The 20025-nt window shown below is 46.7% G+C and overlaps 1 protein-coding gene across 7 annotated transcripts in view; it reads right to left on the bottom strand.

The window, feature by feature from the left end:
- Nucleotides 1-1533: 1533 nt before the first annotated feature.
- The window catches only part of TLN2 (talin 2), a 502016-nt gene continuing 483524 nt past the window's right edge, over nucleotides 1534-20025 (bottom strand). For 5 of the 7 annotated variants that reach the window (XM_044925074.2, XM_044925075.2, XM_044925072.2 and 2 more), the window contains 5 exons: nucleotides 13202-13327; nucleotides 10824-10886; nucleotides 10505-10732; nucleotides 7383-7508; nucleotides 1534-5561 (listed from right to left, as the gene is read on the bottom strand). In XM_044925074.2, coding sequence (XP_044781009.2) covers nucleotides 5433-5561; nucleotides 7383-7508; nucleotides 10505-10732; nucleotides 10824-10886; nucleotides 13202-13327 — 672 coding nt within the window. In that variant the 3' untranslated portion in view covers nucleotides 1534-5432. The remainder of the gene's footprint in view (nucleotides 5562-7382; nucleotides 7509-10504; nucleotides 10733-10823; nucleotides 10887-13201; nucleotides 13328-20025) is intronic. The other 2 variants (XM_044925077.2, XM_044925078.2) reach the window with 1 other exon arrangement.

The following is a 20025-nucleotide window of genomic DNA, read 5'->3' as shown; positions in this document are numbered from 1 at the left end:
CCATCCTCTTTCCTTGCTCTGAACATCTCAGGCCCAGCAGCTTGGGACCCACTTACTCCTGAGTTACTGACCACGGTCAGGTCATCCCCACACTTGGATTGTGAAGACAGAATCTCTCTTCTGATGCCCCCACAGAGCGATTCATCAGCTAACTGTCCCAAGTGCCTTGGCCTGAGCAAGGCCCTCCTTGGGCTCCTGGCCGCCTTTCTCTCCGTGCCGCTCGCCCTTATCCCTGACCACACTGAACCCTTACTTGTCCCCCTAAGCAACCAACTCCTCATGAATCCGGGTCTTTGCATGGGCCCTTCCCATTGCCTGGAACGCTGCCTTTACCTTCTCCCCCAGCTTCTCTGCCCGGGAACGCCGATTCATCAGGAGTCAGGCCAAATGCCCTCTGCGCGAAGGCTGTTCCTATTCAGGGTTTTGCCCTCTTTGTCCCCTGGCCTGGGCTCAGGTTTGTCCTCCCTGGACTGTGACCTTCTCCAGGAATAAAATAGGGGCCCCAGTGTGCTGCACATAGTAGGTGACGGGGCAGTGAGTAATTTTTTATAATCTTTGATTGTAATCAGCCTGATTTAGCTGCAGAGGGTGTGAATTCCCACAGACAGCTTCCAATCTCATGCCTGCCACTGCCCAACTTTGCTGAGTTGTTGTCCCTCTGAAAAACAGCCACAGCACCTTCCCCATTGTTGGTCAGGGCTGAGAGGGTTGCATGTCCAGTGCGGTCCATCCAGGACACCCCACAAACATCGGCATCCCCTCACCCACTCTTGGACCGCACATCTCAGACTTCCCACCTTCCTGATAGTCCCACCCCCATTTTTAAGTCAAAGATAGAAAAACATGACCAATGGGCTTAGTGATTCTAAATCACCATTTTAAGAGGAAAAAGCCTCTTAGTTGTCAGACATAGTGGTGACATTCTCTCCGTTGCTATGGTGAATCTTTGACATTACCCTCTCACAGACTAGAAATGACGCACAGTTTCGCCAAGTCTGGTTCCCCCAAACAAGGATTCTGGCCAAACAACCTGCGTGCCCGCTCTCTACAGGAAGGAGGGTTCACAATCTCTGGAGGCTGCCTTTCTGCCTCGGCTGCTGAAGGTAAAATGATCCTTCTGGGGTCAGGCTCCGAGTCAGGTTCACGGAAGAACATCTGCACAGGGCATCTAGCTGTGCAACCTTCGCATCAGGGGATGTGTGTGGTCCCACGGCCTGAACTCCTTGTCTGGGACCCTGCTTCTTTAGGAGGAGGATAATAGCATCTTCCTACTTAGGGTCTATTTCTTGCTTGGATTTCCTCCCGAGTCAACAATGCTGTATGGAATTCATTGGTTCCCTGTGGCTTTGCCTTGGTCTCTCTCTCCCTCACCCACACACACACACACTCACACACACTCACTCTCTCCCCTCCTCTAACACAGGTTGGAGACTCCAGAGCTAGTGCTCAAAGGGGAGTTTCCCTCACATGATAAAGACACCGTCTCCTCTTCCTCTTTTCCATGTTCCCATTCCCATGAGACTTTCACACAGGTTCAGTCCTTTACAAGTTTATTTCTGGTGAATAATAAAAAAAAATAATTTATGTGACCAGATCAATCAAGACATTACGACCCAGGGCAGAACTCGGCTATCCCACTTCCTTGCAGCTTTATCAGCTTGGAAAGAAGGTAGCCAACGGAGACCCAGCTGCATGCTTTGTGGAATCAGGAGCTGCTCACACGACTGGGACGCCTATGGGGGTGGGAGGGGGGCTCTGAGGAAGGCAAAGCCAAACCTCTTTATAGAGAAGAACTCTCTCTTTGTAGTGTTTGTTTCTTCAGTTCACAGATGCTCTGTCACATGCCTGTTCCTAATGCCCGTGAACATAACACACCGAGCAGATGCTCAGAAGGATGGAGCAGTCATCTCAGGGACATTTAAATATGGCGCCTGGGGACTCTGTAGGGGAAGATGCCTGCTCCACCAGAGGCCATCCTGAGGCCAGCACTTGGAGGAGGCTGTGCTGAGGTGGGACTTGAGTTGCTGATAAGCTCTCAGGACCACTGGGTTTTTTAATTCTACTGCCTCTGAGCCTGAAGTGAATATCCCCCAGTTCCTTGGGCTCCCCTCAAGGCTCTGAGAGATGGCCATCACCTCGGTCAGCAGAGGCTGCCTCCTCCAGGGGTCCGAGTGCTGAAACATATGGATAGCCTGTGCTGGGAGCAGATAGCCCGATCCCTGGGGGCCCAGCCAGTGTCCAGAACCTCAGCGCTGGGGGATACCTGGGGGTTCACACCCATGGAGGAAGCAGGCTTGCTCACCACATCACCCTGCTGCCTGGCTCCTGCGTGAGGTTGTGGCTTTGGGAACACGTGGGTGGTAGGGTTCACTCTCCTGGGTGAATTTTGGTTGTAACATTTTGAGAAATATGGAATACGCTTTGGTTGTCTGTAAACTCACTAACAACACACCTAGAACGCAAGCAGGGAGAATCCATGAGAAGCCCTAAGGGGCTTTCTGGGATAAAGCACACAGGGCTCATCTCTTAACCATGTAAGTGCTCTGCCGGCGGCCTGGGGGGCTCACAACACCGGACTGAAAGGTGCCTACAACCCAAGGTTCCTGCTGGCACTGATCACCTGGCCTGCACCTGACCCGACGCCAGCAACTTAAACAAGAGCTGCTTGTTCAACCGAATTGGCTTGAGCATTCTTACTCAAAGACTTCTGAAAGGCAGAACCAAGCAAAGCCCAAACTCCCCAATCACCTGGCAGTTCTGAACTCCAGTTCAGGTTCCTTTTTTTGACCTTCAGATCAGTTCAAGTTTCCTGTCAGTTCCTCTCGTGGGGCACACACCTACATACCTACTCCCCCTTCACACAGAGAGGCATCTTTATTCTCCAGGCTTGGAACCATTTTTCATCTGAAACCACTCTCTTGTTAGATGCTCTGAAATGAAAATTCACACCCACTCCCCCCAAATTCATATTTCCCTTTGAAGGAAAACCAGAACCCTCCCTCCCTTGCTGCCATCCGGGCACACCTACAGGAGCACCTATTACATCATGCCCGAAGCACAGCCTTTCCCCCATTTCATGAAATGGGGAGAGACCAAGTCAGTCATGAGGCCACTCACGTATGTGGCACAGGGTGGACAGGGGAGGGGCAGATGAAAAACCAGCAACACGCCAGGTGGGGAACCAGCTTCCCCAATGCTCACAGCTGCAGAACATGCCGGATGGAGGACATTCACCCAGGTCCTACAAAATCAACTTTGTTCCGTACCTGTTTTTTGGAGTTTAAAAAGGGCAGGCCTTCCACCTGGCTTTCTGATTATCAAACTCAGGACAGGTTTTAAACGACTCTGAGGCAGGGACACAGAACTCACTGGCTGGCTCCTGGGATGCCAGGCTGTGACCCAGGACAGCTGGAAGGGGAGGAGCAATCACATAGCCTGGAAGACAAGGAGGTGATGGTGGGGTGTGGTGGGGCTCCCCAGAGGCCTGCTATGTGAGGCCATTAGCACATCTAGATCCTGAGCCTCTGGATCTGATTCCTAAGAGTCTCAGAAAGCATGCTACGCCCACCTGCAAAGGGATTCTTGGAGACAGCCCCCAGTCCACGGGCTAAGAAACGACAGGGTGCAGCCCAGACAGCAGTGAAGACTTGTGCTGGCCACACTTGAGCAGGGCGAGCCACAAATTTGTTAGTTTCTCCCATTAGATGGTAGAGCCCAGCCAGCTCCCTCTTCTTCAGGGTTGATTCCTTCATCCCTAGCTCTCTACAGACTCTCTCCACTTGCTTCTCATTTATACTGTATTTCTTGTAGCTTCCTACTTGCCTGGGAAAAAATTCTATGTGGAGGACTTACAAGTCTCTTATAAAGAGGAGGAGCCATCCAAAGTTTAACTGCATTTTACAACCATGGCATGGGCCAGGGTCTGTTAAAGCAGGACCATTGGGCAAGGTCTACAGGTGATTCTTTTTGAGAACCAAAGCATCATCTTTTCCCTGGGTGGAATATTCAAGCTATCCTGTGAATGAAATATGAGATGTGAGAACACAGGACTGGATAAGTGGAGGATGACTGCTGTCAACAGTTACCAGCTTTAAAAAACCACATACCTTCATCACCACTGTCTTCCCTCAATTAAATTTTTTTCAAAGACACCTGCTACCTGGCATTAGTAGCTATCCCACAAGCCATTCATCCTTCACATACTGTCTTGGGACAAGGCTCAAAAAAGTCTTAAAATGCCCTTCCAAGGAGAGGGCTCTGAAAAGAGAAAGGAGGTGGGCGTGGGAAATATAAGATTCTTGAACTGTGGCATCCAGAAAACAAACTCTGAAAATACCGTATGTCATCACTTTTAAGATGGGCTAATTAGCAAAACTATGTTGTTAAAAATTCATTATGGTGTTAGAACGCATGTAGGTTTTAGGACTATCAGGACATAGAGAAAACATCCATCTTGGGTTAGAGAGTGGGTGACAGATTTTTAAACAGAATTCTGAATGCTGACCATTTTGAGAGCAGAAAATCTGATATGGGACCTAGAAGACAGGGTGACCAAGGAATGGCTTTACTGGAGTTGAACCCTCAGTTTGAATGCCTAAGGTGGGGGCTGCTGTATTGACTGCTACCTGGAGGACCTGGGTTTATGTGGATGAATTTGTATGAACTCAAACAGCCTCTGCAGAGTAAGGAGCCCACACATTTTATTACAGCCCCTGCTCACTGAGCCCTGGCAGTCCCCCATGCCTCTGTCCTTTGGATTATGGAGGGAAAAAAATCATTCAATTTTCTGGGCCACAGAATACAAGTTGGAGCTAGATTGTACAAGGAGCTTACACACGGAGGCAAAAAAGCGTGCAAACAGGAGCAGGTATTGTTCACCCTCCGGGTGAACCAGTGCTAGTGACAGGCAGGAAGGCCTGAGCTGCCCTCCTGGAGTCCACACTGGTTTATGTTTCTGGCTTTTATGAACTGTGTCCAACTCCAATGTCCACCTTCGCCTGAGAGGGAGAAGATCTTTGAGTATCTATGGCATTAATGATTTCCCCCGAGCTGTTTTCGTTTTTTCCTATTAAGATTTCACAGCAGGCCCAGCAGCAGGCCTAGGGAAGGACCGACAGGAACACGAGTGTCCGAGGGCGACGTAATACTGCCTTCGTTTTGGTACCAGTCCGTGAGCCCGCGCCCCTCTCTCCTGAGATGCGTGAGGTGGGGGGAGGCGGCGGAGGAGCTGTGGGGGGCACTCACTGTACCGTGCGACATCACGATCATGCAGCTGGTGCCTGACGGCACAGCGGAGGGAGCCCGAGTGCTCAGGCCCGGGCTCGCCCCAGGGGGAGGTGGGCGGTGCCTGGGCAGTGCCCGGCCTCCCAGGACCGCTGTCTATCCAGTTCGCGCGCGGCCGTCCCCTGGGGCGCGCACCCCTGGCTCTGGCCTTATCCTTCGTCCTCCCTCAGCTCGGTGGGTAGGAATTTATACTGCTGTTGGCGGATCTGGGCCAGTTTTTTCCTTGCTTCTTCCAGTTCTCGTTCCTTCTTCAGCATTTCCTCCTGGGCGGCGATGATCTAGAGGGAAAGCAACAAGCTGGAGGAGTGTGAAAGATTCTAGCAAACTGCCCTCCCCTCCATGCCTGCCTCAAGAGCTCCCATAGCCTCTGCTACCACGGGACACAGCACTGCCCCAAGAGTGTGTATTCTTAGCTCTGGAGACCCACCTCTGGGCCATGGTTCAGGTTTTAAGACTAGTGATCCAAGACAATAAGCTGATTTCCGGCCGCTGATTTCTGGCCCCTGATTTAATAACCGACATAGCCTGCATCCCTACAATGCACCCGGCTCTGGTGTAAGCACTTTACATGGAGTGTTCCATCACCTCCATGGTGACATTGTAAAGTGTGGCCTATTGAATGTCTCATTGTTCCAAAGAGAAATGTGAAGCTCAAGAGATGTGGGTCCACTTTTCAGGAGGGCCTCAGCTAGTGGAGTAGGACCCATCTCAGGTATTCTTGAAGCTAAAACTGGAGCCCTTAACTACTAGACAGCTTTCATATATTTATTTCAAGCCTCTAAGGTGTGATCTGAAGAATATTAGTTCACAGGTTTCAAGGGGAAAGGGTAAGCCTGTGCTCTACAAAGCCACATAGATTTCTGAAAAGCAAAGGTCTTTTCAGAGCCTTGCTAGACTAACGAGCATTGTGATATCTAAGGAAGGAGAACAGAGTTCAGCCATTCCCAGAACTGCTGGATCACAGAATCTTCTTCATGGAATTTCTCATGCAACTACTGTATTGAGAAAGAGATTCCAGTAAAAATGTATCCTGCTGCTGCTGCTGCTAAGTCGCTTCAGTCATGTCTGACTCTGTGTGACCCCATAGATGGCAGCCCATCAGGCTCCTCTGTCCCTGGGATTCTCCAGGCAAGAACACTGGAGTGGGTTGCCATTTCCTTCTCCAATGCATGCATGCATGCTAAGTTGCTTCAGTCGTGTCTGACTCTGTGCAACCCTATGGATAGCAGCCCACCAGGCTCCTCCATCCATAGGATTCTCTAGGCAAGAATACTGGAGTGGGTTGCCATTTCCTTCTCCAAAAAATGTATCCTATGTATTTCCAAATACAGGAAATGGTTCAGGAGGAGCTAAGGAAGGTGTGGGAATGAGTAAGTTCAGCCACGGAGCCTCAGTGCTCCTGGTGGAAAACCCATCTTGCATGAAGGATTTATATGAACACACCCAAACTGCAAGCCCAGTTTCCTGACCTTTCCACCCCACTCCCATGCACAAGAATGCAGGCCCGCATAAGTCAGATTCCCATCCACTCTTGTAAAACTTCTGGGAGAGGGTCATCGTTCATTCTTTCTCTAGGGCCAAAGATCTGGAGTAGCAGCTCCAAATGCAACATTTGAAGATAATATTGCTGTCCTCAAACTCTCTTCTTTCCCTTTTCTATAAGAGAATCCCTGATTTCTAGGTAGGCACACTACTACTCAGAGAAGAATACTGCGTTTCTTTGCATCCTTTGCAGCTAGGTTGGCCATGTGACCGAGCACTGGCCAATGGCATGTGAATTAACTGATGCAGACAACTTCAGAGTCATGCCTGCCCTAACTTTTCATCTTCCTGCTAGCTGGAAACCTGAGGCGGTTATCAAGCCATCTCAGACCAAGTGGCCAAGGGACCATCTCGGGGATGGTGGAGTGATAAGGCAGATGGAACCTGGATCTCAGACACAAAGAAGCCGCCATACCATCCCTGGACTGCTTATACCCAAGACTGTCTTACCAGAGAGAAATAAACTCGCATCTTGTTTAAGCCACTGTTATTTTGTGTCTCTGTTATAACTCAGTGCTCATCTTAGGAGTAAACACTGTCTGGGTTTAATCACAAACCTGAGCAATGCCCCCTACAAACTTTGTTTTCACTACAACATCGTCATCATCAGCTTTGCCAAATGCTGCCTTCTGGGCTGCACGAACAAGGTTGTCTGAGGCTCTTTTCACAGCATTTCCTGCTGCCTGGAGAGGGGACAAGACACACATGATATCGTTAAAAACAGTCATTTGGATTCAGCAAGAACAGACATGGAGGCACAGTTCATGAGACTAGGTATCTATTTATCATCCAATTATATACAACACAGAGTTTCTCTCTAGGTAGTATTCATTTGTCTGTCCATCCACTCATCCACCCATCCATCCAACTATTTATCCATCCATCCATTGATTCTACCAGCATTGGCACCTACCTAACCTTAGCTCATTCATTAGATTGAGACACACTTCCTGGCTCCCAAGGAACATGCAATTCTAATGGGAATTACAGTTATGTGAACACATGATTATAGCACTATGATACGAAGGTTAACAGAAGCTTGCTCAGGAGCTGTCTCCTGGGTGAGAAATTCACCTCCTCCTGCCCCATCCAGCTGAGGCATACTTGAGGAATTGGCTCAGAGATCACTTTTTCTGTCCACCTTGGCCTTACCCACACCCTCCCAAGCACCCCTGGAATGCTCTGTGCTGGCTTCTTTGCAGCCCTTACCACACTTGTGGTTGCCTCTCTCACCCCTGGACAGTGAGTAACTTGAAGGCAGGGGCTGTGACTTGAATCTTTGCATCCCCAGCACCAGGAGCAGTGGGTACCCAGGGCTTGTGCTCACCTAAGGCTTTCTGAGGGAATGACGGGAGCACAACCTACCCCCCCGCCCTCCGCCACGGGAGGAATGGAGCCCTGCAGTAACTAGGGCCTTTACAGAAGTGGTTTTAGAGTCACAGCTGGCCTTGGGCTGCAGGCTCAAGGAAGGGGCAGGTGGTAGAGACAGTTACAGAAGGGATGGTCCTTATGCAGCCTAGATCTGCAGCAAGGGTGGACCAGGGGACTTGACCTCTGCCACCTGAGGTTTGGAATTTCCTTTTCATTGTGGTTAAGGTTTTGTTAAATCTCCCATAGTCCTTGCCCAGCCCCCTTAGAGTCAAGAACTTGCACTTGAGGGTAAGCCATCAGAGTGTTGAAATTTTCTCAAAGTTAACTGGGGACTTCCCTGGTGGTCCAATGGTTAAGACTCCACACTCCCAAAATAGGGGGCCCAGGTTTGATCTCTGGTCAGGCAACTAGATTCCCACATGCTGCAACTAAGACCCAGTATGATCAAATAAATAAATAAATATGAAAATAAAAAGTTAACTGGCTCATCTGGTTGGTGGTTTAAAGTGGCCAAGGGGTTTAAAAAAAGAAAAGTGGCCAAAGGGGACCATGAAGGCTTGCACAAGAAGGGAAGTGTAGGTCCATTAGCACTAGACCAACAGTCTTCATACGCCTATTCTCAAAACAGCTTTATAAGGTCAGAAATTATTAGTGCACTTTTCTATGTAGAAAGTGAAGTTGAGTAATCTAAGATTCTGCAGCTGATAAATTATAGAGCTGGGATTCGAACAGAGGTCTGTGTAGCCCCAGAGAACCTCTGGGTCATTGTAAGGGACTCATACAACATTGCAGCATGCAGTTAAGTCAGAAATGATGACATAAAAGTGATGCTCGGCTACGCCTGTGTAAATCCTTAGGCCTTACAAAAGCACTTTCACATTTCTTGATTCTTGTAAGAGCCAGTGCCAGCATCTCTATCCTCATTTTACAAAAGAGGCAACTGAGGCCTGAAAGGTTTGAAATGATTTGTATAGGACATTGCACCTAATGAATTGTAGAGGCATTAAGGTCTTGAACCTAGGTATCTGTAGAGGTCTTGAACACAGGTATCTCTTAACTCAGGACATTTTCCAAAGAAGTGTCCCCCAAATCCATAAATCACACATTCACAAACATGCAGCTCCCGACGTCCCCCCTGGGTTTATGCCAGGAGAAAAATGAAGGCAGGTGAAGGAGAGAGATTGACACAGGAGGACCAAATGACCGCAACACACTTTACAACTTAGGAAATAACAACAAAAGTCTGGAGTTTCGCTGGAATTATTCAAATATTTCTGCCAGTTATGATCTTACATAAACATTTTTAGCAACATAAACAATGTGCATTACAACATTTATAATAGCGAACATCTAGAAAACTGGACACAAATATGTCTAATTTTGTAAAGAGAAATTCTGGAATAATTAGTTGATAGAATGTCATGCAATCATTAAAAATGAGACTCATGAAGAATGAACCAGTTAGCATTGCACAGGGCCATTACGAAGACTTTTCTTCAAGAGAAAAAAAAGGGTAATAAAATGTGAAGTGAAAAAATGCAGACTGTCTCTGCTTAGGATGACAACTAGACAAAAGCATTCTGTATAAGATAAAAATAGGATGAGAAAAAACATAACATTGGACACATGAAGATGCTGAGGCTATCTTTTTCATTCCCACATTTCCTTTTCTGTGTTTAAAATACTTTTATAATGAAAACAATCAGGAAAACTTAGATCCACTGGGCAGGATTCATGCGTCACCCTCATAAGTGTGTACTTTGAGCTCTGGGAAACCTTAGCAGCATCTCCTATAAATTCTTCAGTCCTTTGGCTCCTTTCTTTAGCAAACACTAAATGAGAGCCTCCACTGAAAAAGGTACCATCTTAGGGGTGAGATGCAAAGATAAAGATCTGGGACCTGCACCCAAGAAGCTCAGTCTCATCAAAGGCAGACATACAGATAAATCTGGTGGTACAGGGTGACAGGAACCATAAGGTTGGTCTGATCAGAGGCTCTGGCAGGGCAGAAAAAGGACTGACTCCCCAAGGCCTAGGAGTCAAGGAGGGCTTCCCAGAAGAGGTGGCTTTGGAGATGAATCATGAAGGATGAGCAGGAGTTCATTTCAAGATTGGTCTGGTGGGAGGAGGGCCCCAAGACATGAGACCAGAAGGTACATGTGGAGAACATCAGTTTGGCGGGGCGGCAGGTATAGGATGCATGCCTCACGTGGCAGGAAATGAGAAACGTGGGACAGAGCTGGCTGATGGAAGGTCCAGTAGGTCATGCCAAGAAAGTTAAGACTGCTTACCCTCTGGTGACACTTACCCGCTCCAACAGGAGTATTTTCCCACCAGCATCAGTGACCATTACCTGTAGCCGCCTCATGGCCTCCGAATCCTGATCAGCCTTCACCTTGCAGGCCACAAGCAGCTGAGCCGTGGATGCAGCTACCTGCTTGGCAGATGAGATGAGCTTCTCCTCGCTGGCGTGTCCCTGCACTGAGGCATTGGCTGCCTCGCAGAGACTGCTGGTCGCGGCTGCCACCATCCGGGCCTGGTGACAGTCAACAGAGAAGTGACCCCCGGCCCAAACCTCCCTCAGGGGATCCAAAAAGCCAGTGTGGAAGAAGGAGAGAGTGACTCACGGCAGAAATCAGGCCCTGCGACCACTGTCCATCGTCCGCAGCATTGGCAGGAATGGAACCCACCTAGAGAGGAGCATAGAAGGGGAAAGGAGAGTGGGAAGGTGCAGGTCATTACCTACTCATGACCTGGAACTGGACAAAAAAGCAGCTCATCGGACATGCAGCATCTCCCGGGGACCCCTGCCAATGGCACCTTTTCCCACACGGGACCCTAGCAGCACCAAGACTGCAGGTCCTGGCCAGTTTCCACCTGGGCCACAGGTGACTGGAAACGCTCTCAATGGCCTCCTTTTAGCCGTCAGGTACCACATTTCTGGGAAAATGGCTTAGGAATGATGGATGAGGCTATCTTGACATGTCTGTTTCCTCTGCTGACCCTTCCCCGTTTCTAACACGGGAGCCATGGAGGCCTCTTCATTTAAGAGGTGAGGGAAGCTGAAATCTCTCCTGATTCCTGACTCTGGAAGTCATGCTGTGACTTTCTGGCAGATGATGTTAAAAAAGGAGTACATCTCTGTACAACTGAGCACAGATCCTTGTCTTAAGGAAATACAGACCATTTTGTCAGGGGTGGGGAGAGAAGTAAGAAGCTGGAAGTAGGATGATCTCTGTTTCTATTTAGAAATTATGGCAACAAATAAAACGTTTTCTGACCAGATGTAGAAGGAGCTATGGGAGCAAATACCTTTACTGGTGGGAGGTATGTGGAGAGGTAAGAGATGAGTAGCTAAATTTGAATATGAAACTGGGGATCTCTTAGCAATTACAGGCATCACATCAGGGCTTGTTGAAGGTCAGATAAGGCCCCAGGGTTCTGCATATAGTTCCCCCAATCCAGCTGAACCGCTGTTGTTGTTCAGTCACCAAGTCACGTCCAACTCTGAGAACCTCTGTTACCAACTTTTTAAATGCTTGAACATATAAGTTCCTTGGAGGACAAAGCCTTGGCCATGCTTGAGTTCAATTCTCTAGTATCTAGCCCTCTGTCCAGCATGCAGACGAGTCTTCATCAAGATGCAGATGAACTGAACTTTCTAGGTAGGATGTTCTTCTCAGTGATCCATATTTGGTCTTTACATATCAACCAGTTAACAAGTCCTAGGTGAGTAAGGACGGCACTCTGCTCCATCCATAGGGGATGAGTGAGAAGGGGAAAGGGACAGATTTATGCTGGCTGGGGAGATGTGCATACATCAAATTGGAACACAAAGGTTTGGAAAGAGGAGCCAATGTACGCAGGTTGGATTAAGACATGGCTAAGTTTCCCTGGTGGCTCAGTGGTAAAAAAATATGTCTGCCAATGCAGGAGAAACGGTTCAATCCCTGGGTTGGGAAGATCCCCTGGAGGAGGAAATGGCAACACACTCCAGTATTCTTGCCGAAATATTTCCATAGACAGAGGAGACTGGCGGGCTATAGTCCATGGAGTTGTGAAAGAGTAGGATACGACTTAGCAACTAAACAACAAAAACAAACAAGCTTACGAGAGACTTCATGGAGGAAAATGGAAGGCTACTAGTTGAGCCTAGCCATCTCTATTGCAAGTTTTTAGGTCAAGACACAATTGCATCTGTCATCTGTACACTGACAGTAAAGAGCTTTTAATATCAAACAGAAGTGACTGACAGGTATGGTGACCAAATCTCCCCAACTTGTCAGGATTTCTGTGGTGCCTCTATGATTGAAAGTCTTTTCTGCAAGATGTAATCTGGATGGAGTGGTTCCATGCCATATAGGCATAACAGGACACATGGAATATTTTCAATTGAAAGGCCTTCCCACACGCAGGATTAGTCTAATGTACTATTAATCCTCTGGATCACTGAAAATGAACTAGGCTTTCATGCTAATGCAGATGGAATGGGTGACTGGAGATAAAGCAGGTCGAAGAAATCTCAGCTTTAAAAACATACCAGTTTTTTGACCAAAGGACTCAGGAAAATGCTAACTGCAGAGCTGGATGGCATTCAGCTCAATAGTCCTAAGAAAATGAATGGAGTCACTGGAACTGAACAAGGTGTTACAAAGCCCCTGACTACAGTTCTTATATAGCCATCCACCGGGAACATATGACAGTTTACATCTTTAAATAGACTAATGGACAGCAGGGAGACAAATGAATGTTCAGGCCCTGATCGCTGCCTGGAGTGGGAGCTCTCCTTAACAAGAAGCAGGTGAGAGGCCTGGAAGCCAAATCCTTCATTCTGTATGTTAAGCTGAAGCAGAGTGTGCAGTGCGATAGGCAGAGCGGGGTGACTCGGGGAGGGACGGGGCGACAGGGCCTCCTTGCTCAGAACACACGCGGTACTGCTTTTCCCTCGGTCCTCAGAGGCTCCAGCAGCCCGACGTTCCTCACGTGGCCAGCGAGGTTTACAAACCTTTCCTTGGGCCACCAGCTCCCTCTGGGCTGCTGAGGCCGATTTGACCAGGGCACTCGTGGCAGCAGCAATGGATTTAGCAGCCTCCAAGATCTGTTCTTCAAAATCCAGGGTCTCGTCCGCTTGCTATAACCAAAAGAAAACAGCATCATACACAATTCGTATCCCAAAGAATACTTTCTGCCAAATGACTTACTTCTTGGTCACCTGGCTCTTCAACTGTACATGGCTTCTTATGGACAAACCATACCCAGGGTAGAAAGGCTTAAGTTGGCTGGAGCCCTCTCCATCTGCTTCCTCCCCCCACCCCCTCTCTAAAAGATAAAGATGACCAGCATTGAGATTCTGTACACATTTAAAATCAGGCCATTTTAAGACGGATGATTTTTCTAGACCAGAGTCTTTAAAAAGACATAAATTCACTGGGAAATAAAATATACACAAATATATAAAAATATATACAAATGGTTTCATCAACATCAACAACTCAAATCAAAATAATCAATAATCAAAACTCAAAGACTAGGTGGTAGCACACTCTCACAGTGTAAGGTGAAAAATGGGTGGCTATTAGCTGTTGAAAAACCTTATTTCTCTGGGTGAAAACAAAGGTAAAATAGTATTTGCATTTCTGTGGTTGAGCAGAGAGTCACATGCCAACCAGAGATCACACGTGGTAGAAAGGAAGCCAGGCAATGTGACATCAAGGTAGGGCTGGCCCCTTGGAAGCCTGAGGCATGGCTCCACCTGGGGAAGAACACAGGCTCTGACTGCACCGGGGCTCTCAGGTCATCAGGGCTCTGCTTGAAATTTGACATCACCAGGTCTCCTGCTGCCAAAATGCCTGGGTTGTTGAAGAGAAGCTTTTGGGAAGTTGGGCAAGTGTAAAGACCCTAGTCCCAGGCTCAGTGGGACAGAGCATCACCATAAAGGGTGGCCAGACTAGATAACCTGCAAGGTCCCCTCCAGCAGCATTGCTCTGTGGCCATGAGCCAGTGTGGATATGGATAAGTGCCTCTTTGGTCACAGTACCTTAAAGATGTGGCTGGTACCTTTCAGGCATTAAGAGATGATGGTCAAGTATAGCAATATTTTTTTGTGTGTGTGTTGGTAAAATAAATGTAACACAAAATTTACTCTTCAAATCAACTTAAAGTATACCATTCAGTGGCACTAAGTACATTACCAATGTACAACAGCAATACATTTTTAAGAGTGCCTACTATGTGCAGGTATTTACTTCCATGCACATTGACTTGTTTAATTCTCACCAAAAAAGCAAAAAGTCTTGCACTGAAGTTATCTTTATCCTTATATTTACATTGGAATACTCAGGTTGAGGGAGGTGGAGTACTGGCCCGAAGGAGGCCAGTGGAGGCGTGAAGAATCTAGACATGATCTAAATCTAAGCTTCTCAGTCTTCATCAGGATAGGCTTTTCCCAGACCAGGCCACCTCTTAGGGCATCAGTTGGGGGGAGAACTTCAGGTCAGAGGCTCCAAGTTGGCTCACGGATGGTCCCATGTGAACCACCAAACAGGATGGATACACAGATACAATGCTTTTCCAGTTCCCTATTCTTTATGGTATCTCTCATGATTCAAGATGTGGCCATTCTCATTTCTGTTTTAATAACTCATTATCAGAAAAATATTTCCACGCAAGTCCTGTGGATCTGAAGATGGACGGCAGTACTTGAGAAGTTCTGAGACAGAAGCAGTATATTCTCTATTTCTGACAAAGTCTTGCTCCAGGAGCATTCAGGATAGAAATGGGCTCAGTTCCAAAAGATTAAGTTTGGATTCCTGGGGTGGGGAAGCCTGTGGTAATGGTGGAATATAAAATTTGTTTATTGAAACATAAAACAACCCATCGTAACACACTCTGGCATAAAAGGTACTGTTATATTGAGTTGGCCAACAAGTTCATTTGGGTTTTCTGTAACATCTTTATGGAAAAACTCAACTGAACTTTTTGGCCAACCCAATACACAAGCCATGAAGAAATGGTACTGGGCTCTGATCGGTGTATTCAGTGACCTTGAATTAAGAACTTTTCTGGAAATTTGTTCTGCAAAAGTTAAGAAAAGTTAAGCTTATAAAAGATATAAGCACTGGGGAAACCACAGAGTTTCTGAGTCCAAATGGAGCTCCTACTCATTTTGCAGATGAGGAGATGGAGGCTTGTTGGTGGCTCCTAACATCTCCCAGGCCCTTTTCACAGGTGGCCTCAGCTATGCTATGGCTTCTAAGATCGAGTCCACTTCACAGGAGGTTTCTGATTTCCCAAATTTTAACATGCACAAAAATGGAATTTCCTTAAAACTAAGTGCGAACTCGAAGCATGGACAGATTTAAAAGAATATCTCATTAGAATCAACGTAAAAGACCTCTCCCATATCTTTTGCTACCCTTGAAGCATTCTGTTTTGTTTTCATAAGACACATGGATTAACATATGCCATATGCACACTACTATATATAAGACAGATAGCCATCAAGGACCTACTGTGTAGCACAAGGAACTCTACTCAATATTCTGTGATAACCTATATGAGAAAAGAATCTGAAAAAGAATGAATATACGTGTGTGTGTGTGTGTAAAACCAAGTCACTTTGCTATATACCAAAACCAATGCAACACTGTAAATCAACTATACTCCAAATAAATCTAAAAAAACCCCACGTGCTTGAAATATATACTCAACTTGGAAATATTTCTTACACCCACATATTTTTCTTGCCATGGCAAGTGTTGTAATGCCCTTTGATGAATATCTTTTCCTTTCTATAAGATCTCTAGATTTTAAAATAGACATGGCAGGAAGCCTTATCTCTGGGAGACATTTGCTTTGATTAAAAAGTATGAGAGTTTCCAAACAAAAGGCTTAATAAAGCTGACTGTGATGGAGAGTAAACATTTAAATGCTGCAGTTGGGCACAGTTCCATGATGATATCTGCTTTCTACCTGCTGGATCTGTATCTTTCTGCAGGCCAGATTTACCATCAAGGCTAAATGCCCACTTTATCTCTCCTGCTGAAATTATGCATTGACACTTGATGTTTCCTCACACCATACAACTTCTAACCTAAGAGAAAATGGGATTTTTCCAAGTCAAGGAGAATTCATGAAAAGCCATGGTACTGCAGTCTGAGTTCCTGTTGGCTTTAGCTCCTCCCACCAACATACAGGATGGACTCTGGGAGAGGGGTGTGAGGGCAGCAAGAAGAAGAAGGACATATGCTTAACCACGTTGCAAAAAAGGAGACAAGTGGAACGGGCGTAGTCTTTGAAGGCTTTCCCTAAATAAAAGAATCACAATTCAAATGCTGGACTGTTAATGGAATAAACCCCACTGTAGCTGGGAGATCGAGAACAGTAACTTGGAGATGCAGCTAGGGAACCCTGGGAAATAATTTGCAGACCAGGACACCTGAATATGAGGACATGCTTTCACTCAGTGGGCCGGTAAATGGACAGCCCTTCCTTGCTCAGATCACTGAAGATCTGGTGCAAGATGCAGGTGGTATAGGCTGCTGCTGCTGCTAAGTCACTTCAGTCATGTCCAACTATGTGTGACCCCATAGACAGCAGCCCACCAGGCTCCCCTGTCCCTGGGATTCTCCAGGCAAGAACACTGGAGTGGGTTGCCATTTCCTTCTCCAATGCATGAAAGTGAAAAGTGAAAGTGAAGTCGCTCAGTTGTATCCAACTCTTCGCGACCCCATGGATTGCAGCCCACCAGGCTCCTCCGTCCATGGGATTTTCCAGGCAAGAGTACTGGAGTGGGGTGCCATCGCCTTCTCCGTGGTATAGGCTACCCTAGGGTAAATGCAGGCCTGGGCTGAAGACACCAGTGAGCTGAATCCTACCAGCCTGTGATCTCCTCCAGGGCATGGACTGTTGTTTTATCCAACTTATGTCTCTGGAGCATAGCATGAGGCAGAGAAACCCATGCAGAAAAGGTTTGTTGAGAGAATGTATCCATTTAAGATGAGTTTCTGAGTACTAGAGCTCAGCCAGAGGACAATTTACATGGTAAGCAAAGGGGAGAGGCATGGAGTAAGTGCCCGCATCAGTAACTTTCCATTCCTGATCTCTGGGGATAACTGGACATACACATCAAGGCACTGGCTCCTGCCCTGTGGAACACTGTGGGTTGTTAATTGTATGCCCTGCCTGTATGCCTCAACTGGCACTCACAGTCTGACACTGATTCACACATATACAGATGCAAAACACAGCAGCATGTTACTAAGAGGCCCTCTTAACAAAATAGCGTAACAGATGTTAAGCTAAGAATCTGCCCTTAATGAAGGTGTCAGATGCAGCCTCTGAGATCTGAATCCACCTTCTCATCCTCTGTACAATACTCTTTCCCTGGTCTCTACTCCAAAAGACTATTGGCCAGGTCACCTGTAGTACTCAGCAACTGTCTTTTCAGGACTGTTGAGTAGACTCTAGCTTTGACTTTTCAGTAGCTTTGAGAAAAGTCTAAGTACCCTTTTGCTGACATTTTTCCTGTGAGGTGTGATCTTCTCTAGAACTCGTTTTTTAAAAAGTTAGAGGTCTGGTGAGATCCCTCTGGGAAAGGCCACACTTTGGGCTGACTCCCTCACTACCTGCTTCCCGTGCATGAGAGAGCATTTGAGACTCTTGTTGTACTGATGGAGAAGAGGAAGGACAGGGGAAAAGAGGGCGGAAAAGGGAGGCCTTTACTCATTTCTGTCTTTCGACCTTTCAGGAATTCTTGTTCTAGGGACAAATCTGACTCCATATTGGATCTGTTTTTGTTTTTAAACTTTAACGTCTGTATTCTATTGTGTTTGCTATGAGTTAAGAATGTTGTCTACAACCTGAAATATATAAACTACCCCACTCTCAAGGCTCTGGCCTCTAAAGGCATAACACTTTTCCATTCATTTAGAGACAAAAAGTTGCAGAACAGACAATAACATGTGTCATGTTTGAGTTTATAGAAACGTTGTGACCAAACCTACACAGACAGCTGCAAGAACAAAGGATTCCAGAACCAAGAAGTTTGTACCAACCAAGCACACCCTCTTCCCTTTTAGTATCAGGGGAGCCTAAATCCTAACTCAGGGAAGATGGTTCTTTGGGACAGGAGTCCACCATCTTCTTTGTCGGCTGGCTTGCTATTCCTCGCCCCCGTGCCTCATCTCTTAACTTACTGTCATCTTGTGTGGCGAGCAGTATGAGCTTGGACACAGTAACATTCTGAGAACATAATCTTGGTGGCAGTTCACTCATTTTCCTAACCTACCTTCCAGCCTGCTGCTGCTGCTGTTGCTGCTAAGTCACTTCAGTCGTGTCCGAATCTGTGCGACCCCATAGACGGCAGCCCACTAGGCTCCCCCATCCCTGGCATTCTCCAGGCAAGAACACTGGAGTGGGTTGCCATCCAATAGGGCAGTTATATATAAATTATTAATATACACAGAGCATACAGTAAATGCTCAATAACTCCCAATTAACTTCATTTTTCTTTCTATTAATACACATACTTTTTGTGGTTTTCAACAACAGTTTTTCAGACTGTGAGTTAAACTAGTTTGTTTCTCTGCCTGAACCCTATTCTTCACCCATAATTCTAATAAAGGCTCTAGCTGCTATTTCTGAGTACAACCTACAATACAAACAAAAAAGACAAATCAAAGATAAATGAAGTGTCAAGTGTTGGCACTGCTTCTAGCTCCTCCTTTGACACCCAACCAGAAAACAGACAACTGGGTTTCAGTCCCTGCTCTGCCCTGTCTGGCCAAGTGATTGGGGAATTTGATGCCCTTCTCCAGATATCAAACAAACATTTCATTTTCTGTTTGTGAAATCTTTTTAAAGAATGCATGGACTAAAATTAGCACAGACTCCATTTTTTCTTCCTTCCTCTCTTTTGGCCTCTTTCCTAAAGGATCTTTACTAACGTCCACCAAGCCCATCCTCCCAGACAGGTCCCTGGGCATGCACCTGGCAGAGGAAGAATGTTTCCACCTGTCGTCCTCTTTTTTGCTCTTGTCTTTGTGAATTACATCCCTGAAACATCGTGTCCCTTCCCCTGATGGACTTGACAGTGAAGGAGCTGAAGACAACCATAGGAGATGGCCTAAGGGTCACTAGCCTCATTTCTGCCTCCCTCCCTGAAAACCTCCTCTGAGGGATCACCTTGCTGAGTGCTGATAAGCATCATAGTCATCTCTTTCACAGCTGGCCACTAAAACCAGACTACAACTCACTGCACTATCTTTCCAGTTAGGAATCATGTTGTGTTTGGTGTTACTGAAGGCCTTGTGCTGCTATTGCTAAGTCGCCTCAGTCGTGTCCAACGCTGTGTGACCCCAGAGACGGCAGCCCACTAGGCTCCTCTGTCCCTGGGATTCTCCAGTCAAGAACACTGGAGTGGGTTGCCATTTCCTTCTCCAATGCATGAAAGTGAAAAGTGAAAGTGAAGTCGCTCAGCCATGTCTGATTCTTAGCGACCCCATGGACTGGAGCCTACCAGGCTCCTTTGTCCATGTGATTTTCCAGGTGAGAGTACTGGAGTGGGGTGCCATTGCCTTCTCCGAAGGCCTTGTAGACACTTAAAATTAAAAACAAGGTCATAAATCACATCGGAAATTAAAAAAAAATTTTGGGTATAATTTTTTTAAAGTGTGAACATCTGCATATAATTTAAATGTCCTCCAGGAAAAAAAAAAACAGAAGGCAAACAACAAGAACTTCCATAACGTGAGTGGAGCATTTTCCTGCCAGATGGAAACCTGAGTGGAACAGGCAGTCCCAGGTTCCTCTCTTTTAGTAGTGAGTCTG

Source organism: Bubalus bubalis, chromosome 11, assembly GCF_019923935.1.
Source record: "Bubalus bubalis isolate 160015118507 breed Murrah chromosome 11, NDDB_SH_1, whole genome shotgun sequence".
In the NCBI taxonomy this organism is placed as follows: domain Eukaryota; kingdom Metazoa; phylum Chordata; class Mammalia; order Artiodactyla; family Bovidae; genus Bubalus; species Bubalus bubalis.
The sequence above is the reverse complement of the archived record's forward strand: the minus strand, read 5'-3'. Positions and strand labels throughout refer to the sequence as shown.